The sequence below is a fragment of the Cotesia glomerata genome, linkage group LG5 (genome assembly GCF_020080835.1).
Source record: "Cotesia glomerata isolate CgM1 linkage group LG5, MPM_Cglom_v2.3, whole genome shotgun sequence".
Taxonomy (NCBI): Eukaryota; Metazoa; Arthropoda; class Insecta; order Hymenoptera; family Braconidae; genus Cotesia; species Cotesia glomerata.
This window is the reverse complement of record NC_058162.1, coordinates 11266006-11287506: the sequence shown is the minus strand read 5'-3', so window position 1 is coordinate 11287506 and position 21501 is coordinate 11266006. Positions and strand designations below refer to the sequence as shown.

At 30.1% G+C, this 21501-nt stretch overlaps 2 protein-coding genes across 4 annotated transcripts in view; both read right to left on the bottom strand.

Moving 5' to 3' along the window:
- The window catches only part of LOC123264625 (matrix metalloproteinase-17-like), a 281705-nt gene that overhangs the window by 9784 nt on the left and 250420 nt on the right, over positions 1-21501 (bottom strand). For both annotated transcript variants that reach the window (XM_044728017.1, XM_044728018.1), the window contains exons 6-8: positions 17949-18095; positions 17492-17634; positions 12580-12738 (exon numbers count right to left, since the gene is read on the bottom strand). In XM_044728017.1, the coding sequence (XP_044583952.1) occupies positions 12580-12738; positions 17492-17634; positions 17949-18095 (449 nt within the window). The remainder of the gene's footprint in view (positions 1-12579; positions 12739-17491; positions 17635-17948; positions 18096-21501) is intronic.
- Positions 775-2632, bottom strand: LOC123264645. 2 transcript variants are annotated; one of them, XM_044728049.1, is made up of 5 exons: positions 2488-2632; positions 2378-2448; positions 2184-2303; positions 1797-2126; positions 775-1139 (listed from the first exon to the last, which is right to left on the bottom strand). In XM_044728049.1, exons 1-5 carry the CDS (start codon positions 2583-2585, stop codon positions 841-843), a joined length of 918 nt encoding a protein of 305 aa, XP_044583984.1. In that variant the 5' UTR covers positions 2586-2632; the 3' UTR covers positions 775-840. The 2 variants fall into 2 exon arrangements, with proteins under 2 accessions (XP_044583984.1, XP_044583982.1); XM_044728047.1 differs by having other exon boundaries at positions 1797-2303; positions 2488-2631.

Genomic DNA, 21501 nt, shown 5'->3' with positions numbered 1-21501 from the left:
ATGAAGATTCCACGACAAATTACACGATATTGTGTATAATATTGTGTTTTGATGAAAATGAACTATTTTTTACAAATGTTCATTAGTTAAAAAAATGCAAGAGTTAAGTTCTTATATTACTTTAGATTTTATACATTGTTCTGTATATTTTTAATATCTTATTATAAATTTTACTGTTTAAAATTATCAATGTTAAAAATTCAACTGTAAATTATTATATTTTAATTTTTTTAAAACCATATCAATTTTGACGATATGCAATTGTTTTGGTTAAATGAATAAATATTTATTGTTTAAAATTCTATTACTTAATAATTAATTAACTTTGGATTTTCCATTGAATAGCCAAGGCTAGGTTACGCAGTCTTGGCCCAAGGCTGGGTTCTTTTGCCTCGGCCATTCTATAGCGGACCCGTCTTAGCCCAAGGCTGGGTTCTTTTACCTCGGCCATTCTATGGCGAACCAGTCTTGGCCCAACGCTGGGTTCTCTTGCCTCGGCCATTCTATGGCGAACCAGTCTTGGACCAACGCTGGGTTTTCTTGCCTTGGCCATTCTATGGCAAACCAGTGTTGGCCCAGGCTCGGATAATTATCGGGTTAACATGAAATTTGACTTTGATTGCAAAGCATTAAATTTCGGTAGTTTAGGTCGTAATAAGACGGAAAAAAAATATATGGCATGAAAAACTTTGCTTTTGTGCTTAGAAGACTGATTGAACGAAATTTTTAAAAATCTCAGATTTTAATTTTTGATTGAAAATAAAACTATTGAAATAAAAATGTTTATTATTTTTATTAAGTTTTACTATCAAATTAGCTTACAGAAAAGTGGAAAATAACTTAAAAGTGCACACTTTTACTTTTTCTTTTATGTTCATAGCTACTTTCTCTCAATAAACCCCAAATATAGTCGCCCATCATGTTTTCATTGTATTGGCCTTGATAGCGTTGTTCAAAATTCATGATGTCCTGATGGAAACGTTCTCCTTGCTCTTCGGAATAGGCTCCCATATTGTTTTTAAATTTATCCAAATGAGCATGCAGCATATGTACTTTTAATGACATCCTGCAGCCCATGGCCTTAAAATTTGTAAGCATATCCTCAACCAACTTTTCGTAGTTTTCAGCTTTATTATTTCCTAAAAATCCAGAAACTACTGCTTTAAAACTGTTCCAACTTGCTTTTTGAGTACGATTCAGCAACGTTGGAAATTTTTCATCGGCGAAAATCTGTCTTATTTGCGGACCAACAAAAACCCCAGCTTTAACCTTTGCTTCCGATAACTTCGGAAAAAATTTTTTTAAGTATCCAAAAGCTTCTGAAGTTTCATCCAGTTTTTTAACAAATTGTTTCATCAACCCTAACTTAATGTGCAAAGGCGGCATTAACACTTTTTCCGCTTCAACAATCGGCTCAAATTTGAGGTTCTGTTTTCCGACACACAATTCTGTTTTTACAGGCCATGACCGTTGAATATAGTGTTTAGAATCCGCTCTGCTATCCCACAAGCACAAATAACACGGATACTTTGTATATCCACCCTGTAGCCCCATTAAAAATCCCACCATTTTAAAATCTCCAATCAGCTCCCAGTTATACTCACGATACTTTACAGATTCAAGCAAAATTTTGACACTTTCATAATTTTCTTTAAGATGTACTGAGTGAGCAATTGGAAGAGACGGAAATTTATTTCCGTTGTGCAATAGAACTGCTTTTAAACTTTTTGTAGAGCTGTCAATGAATAAACGCCATTCGCTAGGGACACAGGGTATGCCAATTGCTTCAAACATACCTTTAATGTCATTACAAAAACAAAGTCCATCTTCCTTCGTGAAAAACGTTGCAAACATTTCATGCCTAGTCCGCTGATCCGTGATCTTAACATCATCAAGCAAATTCCACTGTTTTAACCGAGAGCCTAGAAGCTCTGCTTTATTTTTTGGCAAATTTAAATCTCTAATTAGATCGTTAAAATCTTCTGAAGTAATAAGATAGTGTTTTGGTTGTTCAGGTGTAGGCAAAAACTCCTTATCGGAATTACTTTTATAAGAACTAAAAGATGAGCTACTTTTCTGCGATAATTTTTTTGGTGGCTCAGGTACTGGTCGTGTCAGGTCGTGAGCAATTGGAGCAGAAGAAGATTCGAGGTCAGGATATTCAATAGGTTTTGCATTTTTACCTCTACGTCTTTTACTCGGATTCACCATACAAAAGTAGCAGTCAGTAATATGATCTTTTGGTTCTCGCCAAATCCTTGGTATTGCAAATTTCATAGACCTTTTCTCACCTCGATACCAACCTAAAAATATAAAAATAAAAATTAATATGTCTATTATTTTGGATTCATCGCTTAATTAAATAAAAATTGCTTACCTTCCAAACACCTTTTACAATAACTACAAGCAACATGTGGAGCCCATGGCTTATCTTGATTCCGTACAGGACAGTCAAAATATGCTTCATAGGCTTCACAGAGAACGTGAGATGTCTTTAGTTCATATTTCACGTCTCGAACTTTAATAAATTGACCACATATAAAACAAAATGCATCAGCATCGTATTTGCACTTTCGTGACGACATTTTAAGTTATTCTGGGCTTGTAAATAACACCTGATGGTTGTTTATCACTCGGGTGCCATCTAGCGGCACAGTGTAAACGTTAATACCCCACTCTCACCGCGCGGTCTTTTTAAAAATATTAAAATCAATTAAAATTTATGAAAAAATTGAAAAATGAGTATTATTATTATAACTATCACAAAAGCAAACTTTATACCGAAAAAAGGTATTTTCTTTTCGTTTTTGTGCATAACTAACTGGAAAATAATAGTATAAACTTTAGGACAAAGAACGAAAATTTTTTTGTAGAGTCATTATAATCATCATGATGATTATAATGATTAGAATGATTATAATCATTGGGCCGGCCGAGGCTTGGTTGCCCAGTGTTGGCCCAGCCTCGGGTAATCATTGGGTTGACCAAGGCTAATTACCCAGTCTTGGCCCAAGCATGGGCCAATGTCGGTGCGCCAAGCTTGGTTGCCCAGTACTGGGCCAAGCAAGGCCCTGTCATTCAACTCTGGCAGTTCCTACATGGGAGGCTCGAAATACATGTATTGGAAAATTTTTAAAGTAGCAGAATAAATTCGAAAAATAATCAAAATTAGACGAATAATAGCATAAATTAAAGATAACTACGTGAAATTCAAGATAAATTTGATAGATTTGAGTTATCTTCAACGGTTTGAAAATTATTTCCATAAAGTTGACAGATTTTTAATTTTTTTGAATATCAAAAGAATTTTCAAACACCTACAACTCGTAAACTAACCGACCGATTTTGCTTATCTGCGAACTTGATCTTGGTATTGATCCACAAAATGAGCCCACAAAATTTCATGATGATCGGTTGAGAACTGTGGGCGCAATCCTGCTGACATGTTATAATTATATACATAAATACATATATATATTTATATATATATGTTTATAAACTTTTGAGCCAATGCTATTTTTCGACATTACTCGATGAAATGAAACGTATTATGACAAAATTTTCTTAAAATTACGACATGGGACTGGCTACAACATATAGGTTTTTAAAGAAATCTGCCTAAAAATGGAAAAAAAAACGAGAGTTTGTATGAGAGAGAAATATGTATGAATAAGGGTAAGTAAAAAAATTCTTAAATATTTATATTCTGCCCCGAAGACAGCAAATTTACATGTTTTTTCTTTCTAACGTCTGTATGTTAAATATGAAGAGATTAATTCGAGATTAGTTGAAGGACTATATTTTTTTAAAAATCAGTTAGAAACAAATTTAATAAGCTATTAACCGAAATTTAGAGAGAACTAATTTATGATATACAAACAACAATCCAAAACTTTTGATATCTTAAGATGACTCAACCTTTCGTATTGGTAAAATAAATGCATCTTTGCATTGTTGAGAAAATCAAAAAGATACTGAAGAAGTATTGAATAAGTCCACAATTGGCTTTAAGTGAAAAGGCAGCAATTGTTTATAGTATATAATTTAAAGGTCATATAGATCTACTGCACTTATATTTATTAAACTCAAGTTGTGCTTAATATTTTCAAAAGAGACTTCAACGTAATAAAATTGACCCATATTCACAGCACTCACATAAGCTGTTCGCTGCTGCAAATAGTCATTGATACCACTAGCTATCACGAAAAAAACTATTTTGTCTATTCATTAAAATTTGGTGGACATGTAGACGCTTTTTGGGCAAAGAGTAGTGACAATTCTAAATTGGAGAAATTTCTTTTCGCAATAGTAATTCTTTAAATCAGTATTTCTTGGATTACTTCTTATTCGGTAAGTTCTCTCTACGTGGTGGTCCTGCCGCCTCGGTCGCGCCTCCAGCGGCCAGAAGTCAAATTAAACCTACCAAAGCGCCAGTCATCGGAGCGGGAAACCCTCTCACTCTTTCCAATAAACAATCCCGCACAAACTCAAATAATCTCGCCTTTTTGCACGCCATAGCTGTGGCGTGATTGTGCATTATTATTATTATTATCTAGTTTATTATTATATTATCGATTGTGACCTGACTAATTATAAATGAGACGCTAACTAATTTATGTAATAAATAAGTGAATAAATATTATTAAATACGGATTAATCTTGCAAATATTATCATTATTATTAATATATATCGAGTATCCTTTAACAACTACATCTAAATTCTTACTAGAGCCATCTAGTGTATTATCTTTAAAAATAACACCAAATCGATGTGTGGCACAAAATATTGAACAATTAAGTAACAAATCTCGTCTATTACATAAATTTACACAAATATGGCACTAGAATTTTATCAAAATTAGTGGTTAAGTGTAATATTTTTAGACTGATAGAAATTGATTCAAAACCATTTTTCTACTGTAGAAAAATATGCAAGTTAATAATCCAAATATTTTTTTTGTTGACAGTAGAATATTTTTCGATTTAAGTTAAGCTCAGCTTATCCAAAGAAGAACATAAACGGAAAAAAAATATCGCTCTCAGAGCCATACTGTAATGCTACTGTAGCTATCCCCACTTGACTAACTGTTAGGTTCTTACTAGAGTCATCTAGTAGATCGCTCTGACAGGAATACATTAGTTAGCTAAAATAGCTAAACCGTATTGCTGGGAGAGCCAAACGGGATTGCTGAGAGCAGTAAACGCCTCGTTGTAGTCTCAGATTTCGCGCGCAGTCTTGTGTGTTGACATATTTCATAACCTCAAAAATATTTGTTTTGTTAATCGTGAATAGCCCTTGTAATAGTTGAAAATTTTTTGTGCGCATGCCCCAACTTCCGCCATGTTTTTCGGGCACTTTATTTACAAATGTATGAGTAGAGCATATGTTTATAAAAAAATTAGCAATAAAACAAGTAATAATAAACAATTTTTTATAAACAGTTCAATTCAAATTATTGTGCATACGTGATAAAATTATATTACAAGTATTTTAATTAAAATATATAATGTTACCTATAAGAAAAGGGGCAAAAAAACGTTGTTGTTATGGAGTATGCCGCAGTGATACGCGTAGTAAATCCTTTCAGGAGAATTTATATTATTTCATTAGTTTTCCAAAACCTTGTTTAGAATATCGACGGAAACTCATTAAAATAAGTAAGCAAAAGCACTTAAAAATTTGTCACAAATGTGCTAAATGTGATTTGTGGGTAAAGCGGTGTGGACGAGGTGATGGTCGATTTCAAGAAATTGACAATGTAAATAAAGACACATATATTTGTTCACTTCATTTTGAAGGAGAATCTGGTCCAACAACCGAATATCCAGACCCCGTCAGTTGTGTAAAAAAAAAAAATAGTGATAAGGTAATATGTACATTCAATTATTTATAAATAAAATATCTCGCACCATAACCTCAAATAATAAAATTTGTCCTAGGTAAAAGTCACAAGAACCTCGCTGGCTGAAAAATATAAGGAATCAAAAGACGTAAGTTCATATAAAAAAAAATTTTTAACTTTCATGATAGAATATTGTAGTGTTTAGAAAAAATTTTTCGGATGTTCCAAATTTAATTTAAAAATTGAATTTTTATAGAGTATGAATAAAGTTATAGACGTTTCAAACCAATCTGCAGAAAAAATGGAATATGAAGATGGAGATATCTGTAATATGGGTATTGATGAAGGAAAAAACGATGAAACAACAACAGTTTCAAGTCCAAGTATAACTTCAATATTGGATCCAAACTCAGATAATGGAAACAATGATATACTCAGATCAAGTGTTACCAGCCAAATTGTTGAGATTTCAACTGCAGAGACTTATCTACAAGATGAAATTACTCCATCCGCTACATGCAGTCAAGGTGTTCAAACTGATATTAAAAAGTTCACTAGTAAAAGGACTCAAGTTACTTTACGTCAAGTTTCAGTGATGGATAATTTCGAAGAATCTTTAAAAAACAACAGTAAAAAATGTAAATTTTACACGAGCTTGGAGTATGATGAAATAGTTATTTTACATAATTTTGTAAATCCGGATTGTAAAAGTGTAACAGATAAAATAGGTCAAGAAAAGAAGAGCAATAATTGTATTAAAAAATTAACATCAATACAGGAATTAATTTTAGTGCTTATCCGATTACGTGTGGGCACACTAGTTGAAGACTTAGCTTTCAGATTTGATATTTCAACCACTTTAGTTTCTAAAACCATAAAATCTTGGATACAACATTTATATGATGAATTTACATACAATTTGAAGCCATTCATGTTCCCTTCAAAGAAAAAGCTTGCAGAAACTTTACCAAAAACTTTTAAATCCTTGAAAAATATACGAGTTATTGTTGATTGTACAGAATTCCAATGTCAGTCGCCGTCAAACTTCGAACATCAAGGAAATCTATACTCTTCTTATAAAGCTCGAACAACTTATAAAGCACTAATTGGATGTACTCCAAATGGAGGTGTATGTTTTGTATCCGATGTATACGAAGGTAGTATTTCAGACCGTGAAATTTTTATCAAATCAAATATTTCAGACTTTTTAGAGCCTGATGATTTAGTGTTGGCTGATAGAGGATTTACCGTTCATGACATTGTTGAATCGAAGCGAGCGCATTTAAATATACCACCATTTTTAAATGGAAGAAAATGTTTATCACCTCAAGAGGAAATGGAAACAAAGCGGATTGCCAAACAACGTATATACATAGAACATGTTATTGGAAGAATTAAACAATTTCGACTACAGAAAGTTCTACCTTTAAGTTTACGTTCATCCATGTCCCAAATTCTTTTCGTGTGTGCATGCTTAGTAAATTTCCAGCCACCGATTATTATAGATTAAATAACCGGCCTGGAAAATTGCAGTTTACGTCAAAAAAGATATTTTTTATAATAAATAAGTTTGGTTTATTAAAAATTGTTGCCCGGCAAGTCGCGAAAATAGTTTTTGAATTGTAATTTACTATAAAATTAAAACTGTAACTCTTATACCAATTGAAATTGTAAATAATATACACTCAATAGTTATAATTATAAAACATATACTTTTATATGATAAAATTTACATTTTTTTTCAACCGTTATATTATTCTATGTAATATTGCATAAAATTTTAAGCACGAAATAATTTTAATAAATTAATTTTATAAATTAATTTAAATAATTAAAACAACAATAAACGAGGAAGTACAATTGTAACATAGACTAAATTGTAACATATATATATTAATTTCTTATTTCTTTGGTTTCAATTTTTAGATAGATCAAATGGCGCTAAATCACGAGGAATACGCATTTCAAAATACTCAGGCGCCAAAATGTTTTGATGAAAAATACTTATACGATTTAATATTGGTTCAATGAAATTCGCATCGTATTTAATTCTTTCGATGTGATAACCTTTCGCTGTCCACACAACAAAGTCACACCACTGTCTTCCAGTAATTGCCATCTGCGTCTGAATTTGATAGTAATATTGATGATTACGCTTCAATATTATACATCTAGGTTTAAGCAAGATACAACAAAATGAATTTCTTTGCTGAGGTGTTAATACATGTAAATCAGTTGGCCCAACGTGTTCTAAAATTTTTGGACATTTGATTTCAAGCAATCCAAATGTTTTATTTCGTACATCTTCAACAAGCCCATCAGGAGAAGCTCCTATCCCAGGAAATTTTGGATTAATCCACAATCCACAATCAAAAATTTTAAATCCAAACTTCCGAGATGTAAAATCTATATATTTTCTTCTTGCAACTTCTTCATTATCACGACCATATTTTAAAGCTAAATTGTCAAAATTTTTATCAATCCACAGGTGGTATTTAATCCAATTAAAAATTTGCTCATTGCTTTTTTCCGAGCTCAGATATTTTATTTTAGAAGCTGTAATTAATATTTTTCTATACTTCCACCAATTATCACAATCTGATTGAATTCCAGCAGTTATATCTGTTGGTACTTTTTGATCTTTGTGCAGGGAAGCAGTTAATTGATACACCAGACTACGCAAAATACCTTTTCTAGGCAAGCTTAGCCCGTAATCATTATAATTTGGAGTAATCACAAGTTCCCAAATACTTGGGCGTTTTTTGTACGCGTGTAAAATTTGTAAGTCACGTGCGAAATTTATTGTTTTCTGAACATCCGGTTGTACACATTTGATGTTATTCATTTGATGATTCTTTGATTGCTTATTATTTTTTTTATCATTATTATCAACTTTGTCGATGTTATACTGATAATCAGCTTTATGAGCTTCTTTCTTTTTAGACCCTTGATTCCAAATACAAAGCTGACTAGTACAAGCAACGTTTTCTTTGGCAGCTTCTTTACATTGCATCAACAAAACATGCAGGAGAGCAGCGACGTGTGCACAACGTCCTAAACTCGATGCTTTACATTCACAGGTCCCTCGCAAAATTTTTCCACTTTCGGCATTTATCATTGCACGAACAGCATAGCTTGTTTTCACTTTATAGGAAGCTTTGATTTTACTTTTCAGACAATAAATATTTTGTGGTGTTTTCGAATCCAAAATATCTGTAACATGGTTACTGTCAACATATAGCTTCCCTCTTTTCAAAGGTTTAGCTGTACTATAATCTAATATATTTGACTCATTTTCCTCATCACTAGAATTATAATTTTCTTTTTCTACAATACAAGATGAAATTAAATCATCATAAATAGAGGCTTCATTAAATGATTTTGGTAAATCATTTGATGGAAATTTTTGCCACACATCTGGAAAAATCAAATTGGTGCTAGCTGCTTGAAGATTTTGTTTTTTTTTAACTTCCTGCTTCAACCATTTTCCTTTATCAAGACCTGGATCTACTGGCACACAATTACGCAGAGCGTTTTTGACCCTAAAAGAAATAGAAATAAGAATTTTTTTTTTTTCTGTAATTACTTTTACTCATTATTTTTTAATTATTACTATCCTAACCTCTCAACTAGTTCGGTTTTATTTCCTCCTTGAGGACGACCATGGCACTTCAACCATCGTCGTAACTGAACACAGTTGTGGGCTTCTACGGTAGGATGCACTAATGAAGCTCCGTCAATTAATTTTTCATTTAATTGCACTGATATTAAAGGTGATAATGCTTGTTGCCAAGCCATTTTTATAAAAAGTGCCCGAAACTTTCATATTGCCGCGTTTTTAACATGGCGGACACGCTTGCGCTGAGCATGCTCTTAAAAGGCCTATTCACTGATGACTACCAAATAAAATATTATTTATGGATTGATGCAAATTTATTTATTATATCGAGTAATAAATTAATTTTATAGTAATGGACAACTAATAAATTAGTGCATAGCTTATATTTTTTCTATTTTTAAACAAATTTAAACTTAGTTAAAATAAAAAAATTATACTGAAAGTTTTTTTTCTAATTTTTAGACATTTTTTTTTTTAATTGTTATTTTCGTATATTTATTTATTTTTTTTAAATTGTCAAACTTCTGATTATAATTCTATTTAATGAGGTTAAAGTTAACAGTCACTTGATAATTTTTTAATTTTATTTAACAAATAAATTTTTTCTGAAAAATTATTTTTAAAAAATTGGATTTATGATTTTTTAAAATTTCTACATGTCAAATTTTTTTTTCATTTTTTTTTACCATAATTTATTTTTTAAAAAATTCTAAAAATTATTAAATATCTGCTAAATTAATTTTCAATTATATTTATTAGTGATAAATAATATGGAACCATATTTTTGTTTAAATTATAATTTATTATGATAATTATCAAAATTTTTCATTTACCTTTTTTATGTCATTTAATTTAATTTTTTTATTCAATCAAAATTAAATAAATAATTTCACATTCATCAATTAATAAATATAATTCTTGAAATTATTATTTATAAATATTATTATGAATTGAAATCATTATTTATAAATATTGTTATTCAGTTAATAGATATTGGTACGTGTGTATGTGGTTATGTTAGACGGCGCCGTTGAAAAATATAGTTAGCGATTCTAGCTAACTAAAGTATTCCTACCAGAGCCATACAGTATTGCTACTGTAGGAAAACGTTTTGCTGTCGTAGCGCTCTACGAGTAGCTCTCTAGTAGATGGCTCCAGTAGCAATATTTTTTTTTCTGTGTACATTATAAAATTTCACTTAAACATTGATATCATAGCCCTGCATAAAAATTTTTTTTTAACAATAATAATTCACATTAGATCAGCCGAATCAAACTCAGCAATACAAGAAGCAACAAATTGATCACATTACATTTTAGATTCCAACATGATGTGGCCCATTTCAATATTCATGTCAGCATTTACTTTCGATAAATAATTTAAATGACTTAAAATTTGTTTAACAGAAGCACTATCGCAGTAAACAGTTGCAAATCTGACAAACGCCTCGATCTAAGATGGAAGATATGACTTTCAATTGAACTATAGTCACTTGAAATTTCTTATTTTTTAATTAATTGAGACATAGCTAACATTATCTCTATTGAAAAGTTAACTGATCTAATATTTTAATTTATTTTAGATGAAATCTACTGAGAATTAGGACACGTTAAATTTAAAATGCAGGCAGTATCTAATTTTCACTTATGTCGAACGGAATTTATGTTTACAAGAAGCACCAGTTACCTCACCTTTTGCCGACAGCAAAAACCCTACAGTCGATATTTTATTTAGGTATTACAAGGAAGAAAAGTTCCAAATTCAAATTAAAGATGTTTAGATGATAAGACCCTGCTATCATCTAAGCTTCACCAAAAACTATCTGAAAGCTTCATTATAATTGATGATTCGCGTAATAACAGAAACCCAACAACAATAAACAATCACAAACAAATAAATTCAGTATAAAATTGAAGATTTCAGCAGAGGACGTTCACACACGTGCACTTATTATGATTATATTTTTTAAATTTAAGATAAGAGAGATATAGTAAAAATAACAAACGAGATGCAATAAGTAAGAGAAAATCAGGTCGCGAAGAATAATGGGATTCCCTTGAGTATAAGCGTTAGTTTCAGAGGTAGAAGAATAGTGTAATAAAAAATCAAAAGAATGTAGAGAGTATTCCTAAGAGATTTAATAAAATAATCATAAGAGATTCAGGTAGGTTTTCTAAAACTATAACTTTATTATTTTTATCAACTTTTTTTGTAATCAATTTTGACTTTCGATAAATATTAGACTTTTAATTTTTTATAATTAAAAATAAAAATTCTAACAAAATTAAATATGCTAAAAAAGTATGCTTTAATCAGATAGTATATGGGACATCTACCCCCGCGGTTTTTTCTATTGGGACTTTGGGGATCGTTTTGAGACATAAAAAAATTAATTCAGCTAAAATTTCAACTGTACGCCGGGCTTGAACCCGGTCCAATGCGTTGGTAAGCAAGGGCCGGATCTGATAGGCTACTGCGCGCCTCAATTTCGTTTTTTGAAAACTTTATTTTGGAGATTTCTCAAAATCTACCAAATGAATTGATTCAAACTCACATGAAATCTAATGGCAAAATAACTCTATCGAATGCCGTGAATCGCGTTTTAATTGGTCAAGCCGTTCAAAAGTTATAAGAAGTTTACGCACACACACGTACATAGTGACATCCTCGTAGGTATAGTCAGAATAGCTTTCGAAGACCTCAAAACGTGGAGATCTGATGAGAACTCGATTACTGAAAACCGGGGTGAAACCAATAACTCCGATTTTTTTTAAATTATCGATTTTCATAGCAGGAAGTTAAAAATATAAAGCGAAACCGACTTAATCTATTTTTTTTTGCAGACATAACAATTTAAGTACAATTTTATGTCATAAACTATGAAATTATCCATGTAATAATTTATTGAAACGGTAAAAATTTGTTAGATTCTAATAACTCTATAAAATACATTGAACAATCCTAACTTTAAACTGATAAAAGGTTTTCGATTTGCAAACATTTTATAATATTAATTGATTAATAGTACATAAGTATAATTAATTAAATTTAAATGAATATACATATATATTTTATGAAATTATATAATGGAAGTAGTAGTTGTTGTGATTAACTTACCATACATTTGCTGGATGCCGTTTTTGTCATCCTCGGGTAACTCGTAGTTTTGAGATATTCCTTGGTACCAAGGATACATGAGTGCACCACGTACTGAACTATGAGCGAGACCTAACGAGTGACCAAACTCATGCGCTGCTACCGCAAATAAACTTGTTCCTGAGACATAAAACATGTTAGGTTTAACAAAGAGACTATATTAATGAGTCTTCTCCATTAGCTTTTGTTTGAACTTTATATCATGGAATATTTATACACAGAGAAAAAAAAATGGGCAATCCTCGTATTCTTTAATGACAACATAATCCCTGTAGATTTAAGTTTATTTTTTTGATGTACATATATTTATTAGGATTGTACATAATACATGTATATATATAGCATATATATATATATATATATATATATATATATATATATATATATATATATATATATATATATATATATATATATATATATACAGACATACAGATACCATCGCGGGAATAGTCAGGGAAGCTTTCTAGGACCTCAAAACGTCGAGATCTGATGAAAACTCGATTTTCGAAAAACGGGTAAAAAACAATAACTTCCCAATTTTCGAAAATTTTTAATTTTCTTAGCGGGAAGTTAAAAATATTCTCACATGGGTCCAAAAAAGTCGAGAATCGTGAGAAGAAAAGAAATAGAAAATGAGTGAGGAGAATATAATATCAATTGGCTTTGTTAATAATTTTACACCTTTGAGGCATACAATAAATTAGCGAACGGCTAAAATATCATGCCGTTGTCACGAACGGAGTGAGTGATGGGCGCAAGGAATATGAAATAGAAATCTCAAATATCCGAACGTTGTCACTTTGTCCGTTCGGGAGCTAAATTAAAAATTGCGTTGGAGTGTGGAGCGGTACACAAGCTCGAACGTTATCTCTAAGTGTTAACTTAGAGAGAGTAAGGATGATGGATCCTGCTAACTTCGGTCACGAGTAACCTATTCTATTGTTTAGTTGTTGCTTTATTTTGTAAAGGAGATCTTATTTTATTTTAAAAAAGTAAAAATGAAAGAATCGACTTGTTTATTTGTTTAAATTTATTGAGAAAAACAAGTGAACGTGTTACAAATTTGGGTTTATAAAACGGTTAATAAAGATAGAGATAAAAAAGGAACACAAATGTTAGAAAAATAATAATGTCTTAAAAGTAGATAATGTTTTGGGCTTACCCTGGAAGTCTGTAGAGAGGCTCAAATTTAATGGGCCCTTTCACCTTCTATGGGTAGTTTCACTATCGAAATACCGTATCTCGTGTATCACGGAGAAATTAAATATTTACTAATAATGATATTATTTTAATGTTCGCGACTTTACGCGGAAAACTTAGCACTCAATCGACGCTCAGGTATTTTCGCTACCGAATTACCGGATCTCGTGTATCACGGAGAAATTGAATAATTTCAAATAATGAATTAACCTTCGCGACTTTAAGCGCAAAAACCTAACACTACTCGACGCTCTTCGGCGGAAAACAATATACTTCGCGATTCTCGCGGAAAAATAAACGCTCAACGGCGGAATAATCAACAATCGACGCTCAACGGCGGAAAATAATAAAAATAAAGACAAACGGAATATAATTATGGCATATATCGAATAGCCGATGAATCTACCACGTTAGTGCTACTAAGTGCAGCCTAACCACGAGCAAGGCACTGTCTCGTGTATCACGGAGTACTTTGTGCTTCCGAAGAATTTGATGCCCGGAGCCGACCGACGCGCAGCTAACCAGTGGTAGCCTGGTCGAAATCGAACTATTGAAAAATGATTTTCGGGCAGTTTATATATGGTTAGCGACACCGGCGTCTGTATGGGACTCATAGGAAAATTAATTCAAAAATTGAGGGAGAGCTCAAGGGTATTTTGCATCATCGCGTTTCTAGATTTTTCGAAACCCGGATAAACCTATGCGTAGTTTGAACTATTGCCTTATAGGTCTTACTTTTACGACTTTAAGCGGAAAACGTGATGGTGACTTCACCATATTACAAATTTGAAAGTTAGAAAAACAAAGTCGTTAAATTCTGATAGATACAAAGAGATCCGGGTAACTCGTGTGATTGTCATCAAATTGTGGGAAAGATAGGCCAGATTTCTCTTCTACAGACTTCAAGGGTATGACAAATTGTATACTAAAAATAAGAAGTTACATATATTTAAAAATAAACAAAAAATTTTGAATTTTAGCAGACGTCACACCGTAACGTTTTATTAACATGTACAAACTGATAATGAGCAATATAATGCTAAGCCTTATTAATATTTCAATTTATTGAAGTTAACCTGTTCATTATTTTATATAATATGTTTACATTTTTCATGTGTAATTCTAGCATTTTTCTTTTTATGGATATTAATTTATTCTATACAATTAAGAAAATTGTTTAGATTTACAGTTCCACCGTTATTTTACATGAAAAAAATTCTAGCTTATTGAAAAATAATAACCTCAAGTCTAAATCGTCGATTAAAAACGGCAAAATTGACGTATTTTTCAAAAATTCATAAATAATTTTTAAGTCAATCATGACATTTTTCCTATAGTTTGTTTAGTTTTTTATGCGCTTTAAGAATAAAAATAATGTAGTGTTTTATAAATTGATGTCTCGAAAACTTTAATGAAAAATGAGATAAGCATATATTTTTTTTTTTCACTTTAAAATTGAAAAATGTAATTTGTCAAATTTCTTTTCTATAGTCTTTCGAATGTTATTGGTAAACCTACCTCAACGAAAAACAAAATAAAAAAAAAAAAAAACTTGAATAAGTTAATTTATCGACTTCTTCTGACCGAAAAATGGTGAAGTTACATGCATCTGGAAAATCACCGTGATTACTTACTATGCTATGCTCTATAATGATTTTGAAAGTTATGGTTTTTAAAGAATTTAAATTCCAGGGCCAGAAACTTATTAGTAAGTACAATCACGTGCATTAATTCGGGTAGGTTTCTATGTTTACAGTTTTTTCGCCACTTCTAAATTTGGCCGTTTCTAAACTTTAATCTTTGAAATCTGTAAATTTAGCGAAACGTAAAAAACGATATCACTAAAATGAGAAAAATATAAATAATTTAAAAAATAATTTATGCCTATAATAAAATATGACAAAAGAAAAAACGTCCATGTAAAAAAAAGAAAATTCCTAAATAATGCCGTTTGTAAAATGAGCGAGTTAAAAACTTGGAATTATTAAAATATCGCTAGCTTTAACAGTCGAATTAAAAACAAAGAACTATTAAAATTATTGCAAATTAAAATGTAAACAGTTGAAAAAAAGAAATATTTAAAAAAATGAAATTAAAAAATTGGAGAATAATAAATTTAGCCGATTAAAAACCTCGCCACGTGAATTTAGCCGATTCTAAACTTGGAAATTAATAAAATTAGCCGTTTGTAAACCTCACGATTCTTAAAACTAGCCGTTTTTAAACCTTGCGGGCGTTAAAAATTAAACTTTTCATCTACAGCTCCAACAGAATTAAAATTTGGCGAAATTATTACTTTTTGTCATCTTAAACCTAGCTCAGAATGGATTTTACGAAATTCCATCCACAGAGAGTAGTGCAGAGGCGTTAAAAATCCAAAAAAATGAAAGCTTTAATTCTATTGCTTCTATCAGATTGAAATTTGGCGAAATTATTACTTTTGTCATCTTGAACCTAACTGAGAATAGATTTCACCAAATTCCATACCGAGAGGGTGGTGCGCGGGCGTTGAAAATTCAAAAAAATTTTAGCTTTCAATCTATAGCTCCTACAGGATTGATAATTGGCATAATTTTTTTTCTTGCATCTTGAGTTCAATTAAGAACTAATTTTACGAAATAAAGCCTACAAAGAATAACGCGGAGTAAGCTTCAAGATGACAAAAAAAATAATTTCGCCAATTTTAAATCCTGCAGGAACTATAAAATAAATAAATTTTAATAAATAAATAATAAATAAATTTTAATAAATATTATTATTATATTATAATATAATATATTTTTTTAATTATAATATAATATATTATAATATAATATATTATATTATAATAAATATTAAAAATAAAAAGTTTTACATTTTTTTAATGCACGCGATTGTATATAAATATATTTAATGATGAGGACGGTTTATATTACACTTGTTAGTTCAATCTATTGTTCAATGATCTAGCCTAACCAAGTCCAATGTGACACACTTAGAGAAAAAATTTCTTTTGAAAAATATCAGAATTTTGTGACATGGAATTAATTTTTTCGAAATTTTGAACAGTTTTATTTCTGAGCTGAAAAAATTGAAATTTTTTTCACAGTAACTTTCTTATTGAAAAAAAGTTTTCTTGATTTGGGAAAAAACAATTTTGTATAAAAATTCACAAGTTGTCTATCTAAAATTTTTTTCCAAATCTAGAAAACTTTTCTTCAACAAGGAAGTTATTGTGAGAAAAATATTGATTTCTTCAGCTAAGAAATAAAATTGTTGAAAATTTCCAAAAAATTAATTTCTCGTCACAAAAATGCCCACATTTTTCAAAAGAAATTTTTTTCTCTCAGTGCAAACAATAAAATTTTAAAACTTAAGTGTGAATTCAAAATTTTATTGTGTTAATTCTCAAATCAACACAAGAAAAAGTGTTAAATATTTAACGCAAAATTTTTTTTAACACAATTTTAATTGACGCAATGACGCAAAAATTTTTACTGTGCAATATGAATTCCTTTTCCATTTTAGCTTTTCTACTTTTCAAACGATGAAATATTATCACATACAATGTCAATGAAATAAACACTAAACCAAGTAGTTTGAATAAGTACCAATAGTTTAATAAAGTTATCTAAAGACCAGAAGTTATTTAATTTAATTTAAGTTATTGACTGGCTTAAATGAAATTTACCTTCTTCGTGTTGATCATCGTGCAGTAGCCACATTTCTTCTTCGTCAAAATGCGCATCGCCGCCTCGGTCACGACCCGGAAAAAATGCATGGGCTAATATTTGACCACGTCCATCAAAAGGATGACCATCACCATGATATCCTCTAAAAAAAATAATGCCAATTGAATTATATTGATTCAAAATAACCGGAATAATACCGGTACATTATACAATAGTATTTTTCAAACACTTAATCGATTAAAGATTTCTATCCTTATAAACAACATTATCTTTTATTTATCAATTATTTACTTTAGAAATTCAATAGCACGAATGGAGACAAGTCGATTAGGTGTTATAATTAAAATAAACATTGACTTACATAAATAAATAAATACAAACAATAACAAAATTGAAATTGTTGTATAAATAAAAGTAAGAAGATATAATATCAATAGTAAATTCACTAATACATACCGGTGGAAATAAACGAGTATATCTGCACGGTCGCTGTTTACTTCATGAAATGTAAGCTTCGAATTTCTCGCCCAAAGATCCAAAGCTCGACTCAACTCTTGTCTCACTCCATACGTATCTAGTCCGCTCGGTCGCTCTGTCCGTAAACTGAATATAAAAAAAAGTCGTTAATGAATTAACTAAATGAGAAAAATATCCTTATTTAAAATTTTTTATTGTTTCAATAAACTGAAAAAATAAAAGTCTTTGCTATGAAATTTAAATCATATATTTGAATTTCACCAAATTAATGAACGTATGCTATAAACAATTCTAAATCAACGAAATTTTCTAAACATAAGTACGTTACTTTCTCAATTTTACGGAAAAACATTTTTTTATTTTCTTGAATTTCTTGTCTTGACGTAAATCTACTGCTCTTTTTGGGTACCTTATGATGGTTCAAATTGATTTTTGGGAGTTCGATGATCATTTTATCTCAATGCTGTACACTGATAAAAAAATTGACTTGACTCAAGAGCCAAACTTTTGAACCAAGAATTCCATTTTGAAGAAAATAATTTTCTTGAGTCAAGAGAATAAATTCTTGAGCTAAGAAATTATTCTTGGTCTAAGAAAATTTTCTTGAGTCAAGAATTTATTCTCTTGATTCAAGAAAATCATTTTCTTCAAAATGGAATTCGTGGTTCAAGAGTTTGGCTCTTGAGTTAAGTCAATTTTTTTATCAGTGTACTATTTAAATAACATCTAATCTATAATATTCAAATTAGACCTATTTTAATATTTTTAGTAGATTTCATAAAAATCTAACTATTGCAGTCGTCCTCATGGCGCAACTTTTAAAAAATTTAGCCAGTTTCTGACATAGCTCGACAAACTGAGTCAGAAAATATCGTTCGTTTAAAAGTTTATATATGTATGTATTTATCGTATATAGATATCAAGATATATCGTATATAGATATCGTCAGCAAGATAGCGTTTACGATTTCTAACCAATTCTTCTCAAACTCCACATGCTTTGTCTATCGATAAAGACCAAGGTTAAGTTCGAAGATGAGCTTAATTGGGCAAGTAGTTTGGAAATGACAGGATTTTGAAATTTTGAAAATCATAAAAATTGATGTTTTTACCACTTCAACTTGGTAGAATTACTGAACTAGACAAGATATTGAAATTCAGTAAATTGCATCGCAAAGCTCTTTTATTAAGCTTCAATTTTCACTGCTTAGAAACAGTAATAGCCTCAATATTACTCATTTTAGAATTCGTTTAAAGAAACAGTTTTACTGTTGCAGCTGTTTTAGAATAATTGGCTATAATATTATTTTATAAGAAATTCATTTTTTTTTTTATTTCAGATATCTACTTCCATTTTGGCTGCCGAATAGCCTTTTTTTAGTAGTAAGTTTATACTGTACATTGTTCTTTTGAGTAAATTAGGAACATAGCTTAACTATTTCAAATTCCGTTAATACTGCAGACATTCAATTTTCGAAGAACACAAGTAAGCTCCTTTTTAAACATACAAAAACATGTCAAAAAATCAGCAAAGTAAAAAAAAAATATTTTTAAGAATTCGATGATTCGGCATTGAGTGAACCTCAATGTAGATTCAATTATTATTTATTCATTTATTTATTTATATTATATGCTATGGCATAAGCCAAATTACAACGTTTAACAATTTCAATAATTACAACTGTTCATACAAAAAATACTATAAATTGTACTTAACAATTTTTGTGAAATCCAATTAAAATGATAACAATATTAAGAAGTGTGAGAGATTTAACAAAATATAATTTTACTCAGTAAGATACACGGAGAAAAAAATTTTGCTATAGGAACTCTATAGTAGTTAGTTAGTTGTAAAAAGTTCCAGTAGGTTAACGTATTCTTATAGTAATAATACCGTTTGGTTCCTGCAACTCTACATCGTTGAGCTCTGAGAGCTAAACGTTATTTACCTCTCACAACTCTACAGGATCGTTCTGAGACTATAACAAATTTTTGGAAGTCTGCTTAATAATTTTTTTTTACGATTTAGCATTGATAATTTAATAAATACATGCAGCAGAATGAATTTATATTGCCAACAATAATTGTATATGACAAATAAGAATAGTATTATAATAGAAATAAAATAATAATAGAACTTATATTACAAATAAAAATTATTTGTAAAATAAAAATATGATCGTCACAAAATTATCTTATTTTTTTAATTATATCAATAAATATTGGACATAAAATCATTACCGTATATGCACGAGAAAAGATAAATAAACGAAAACAAATTTTATTTTGTGTTAAATTGGGTCTTTTTAATGTATTCCGATAACTTATCACTTATCACAATATATTCAACTAATAAATTAAATTAATAGTCACTGTAAATGAACCTTGAAAAACCATAAATACAAAACTGTTCTAACGAAATTAAATTTGACAAAAAAAAAACCTATTTCCTTAAATAAATAAATTGGGAACTTAATTGTCCTCATATATTTTTAATAATATAGATTAGTAACAAAATAATTATGTTTGGCATTTTAGAAGGTTATGAAATATGTCAGCGCACTCTACTACTGCGCAACGTAGAGCGCTCTCAACTATACCGTTTGGCTCTGAGAACAATCCCGTAGAGCTCTGAGAGCTCAACAACATTGAGTTATCAGAACTAAATAACATTTTGTTACTGTAACTCTACAACGAACAGTAAACTGTGTATAGTTGTGGTAACTCTACAGTTACGTTATCAGAACGAAATTTTTTTTTCCGTGTAGGACTAATAACAGCTCTGACTAATCAAAAACGACAAGTTAATAATTTTTTTAACGGTTTATCTAAGCGAATATAAATTTTTAAGGTAACAGATAATCAAATACTTTCTTCTTAAATACTTTTAAGGAAGTTGCATTTAATATCTCTGGTGGAAATTTTTGCCAGAGACGAATCGCTGAAATTATAAATGAGCTTTTGAGAAAAGAAGTATTGTAGTTTGGAATTAAAAAATTTACATTATTATCTTTAATTGCCAATCTTTTAGATCGTCTAGATTCATCAACATTAAATAAATCTCTTGAATAGTTTGGTTTTCCACTCGATAACAATTTATAAAAATATGTAGCCAAAAAATAAGTACGTCTAGAATTTATCGAAAGCCATTTTAATTTACGTCTATGAGGAGTAGGGTGTCCGTTATTTCCCAAGTTGACTTTTTTTTCGCGATCGCCCCCTGGATTTTTAGTTCTTGACCTAAAAAAAAATATCTTACCCAAATAAGCTCTTAATTACCAAATTGAACCATGCCGAAGTCGAGTTACATTTCCCATTTAAATAACATGGGAATTTGGAACTTTTTGCAATTATTTTTTTTTCTTCAAAAAAAATGTCACCACAATTATGATCGGTGCATATTCTGATGAGAAATTGAATGCTCTACAAAAAAGTTCTCTTATAATTTTTCGATAAAATCATTCCTTTAGAAGTTATTTGTGGTTAAAGTTGTGTTTATAGTTATTATCATAGTTTTGCAGTCTTGCTGTAAA

Coding starts and splice junctions, on each gene's coding strand:
- LOC123264645 (XM_044728047.1), bottom strand. CDS start 2,585: ATGTCGTCACGAAAGTGCAAATACGATGCTGATGCATTTTGTTTTATA. Junction 2,304..2,377: donor TTGTAAAAGGTGTTTGGAAG/GTAAGCAATTTT, acceptor TTATATTTTTAG/GTTGGTATCGAGGTGAGAAA. Junction 1,140..1,796: donor TTTTTGTAATGACATTAAAG/GTATGTTTGAAG, acceptor CTGGATTTTTAG/GAAATAATAAAGCTGAAAAC.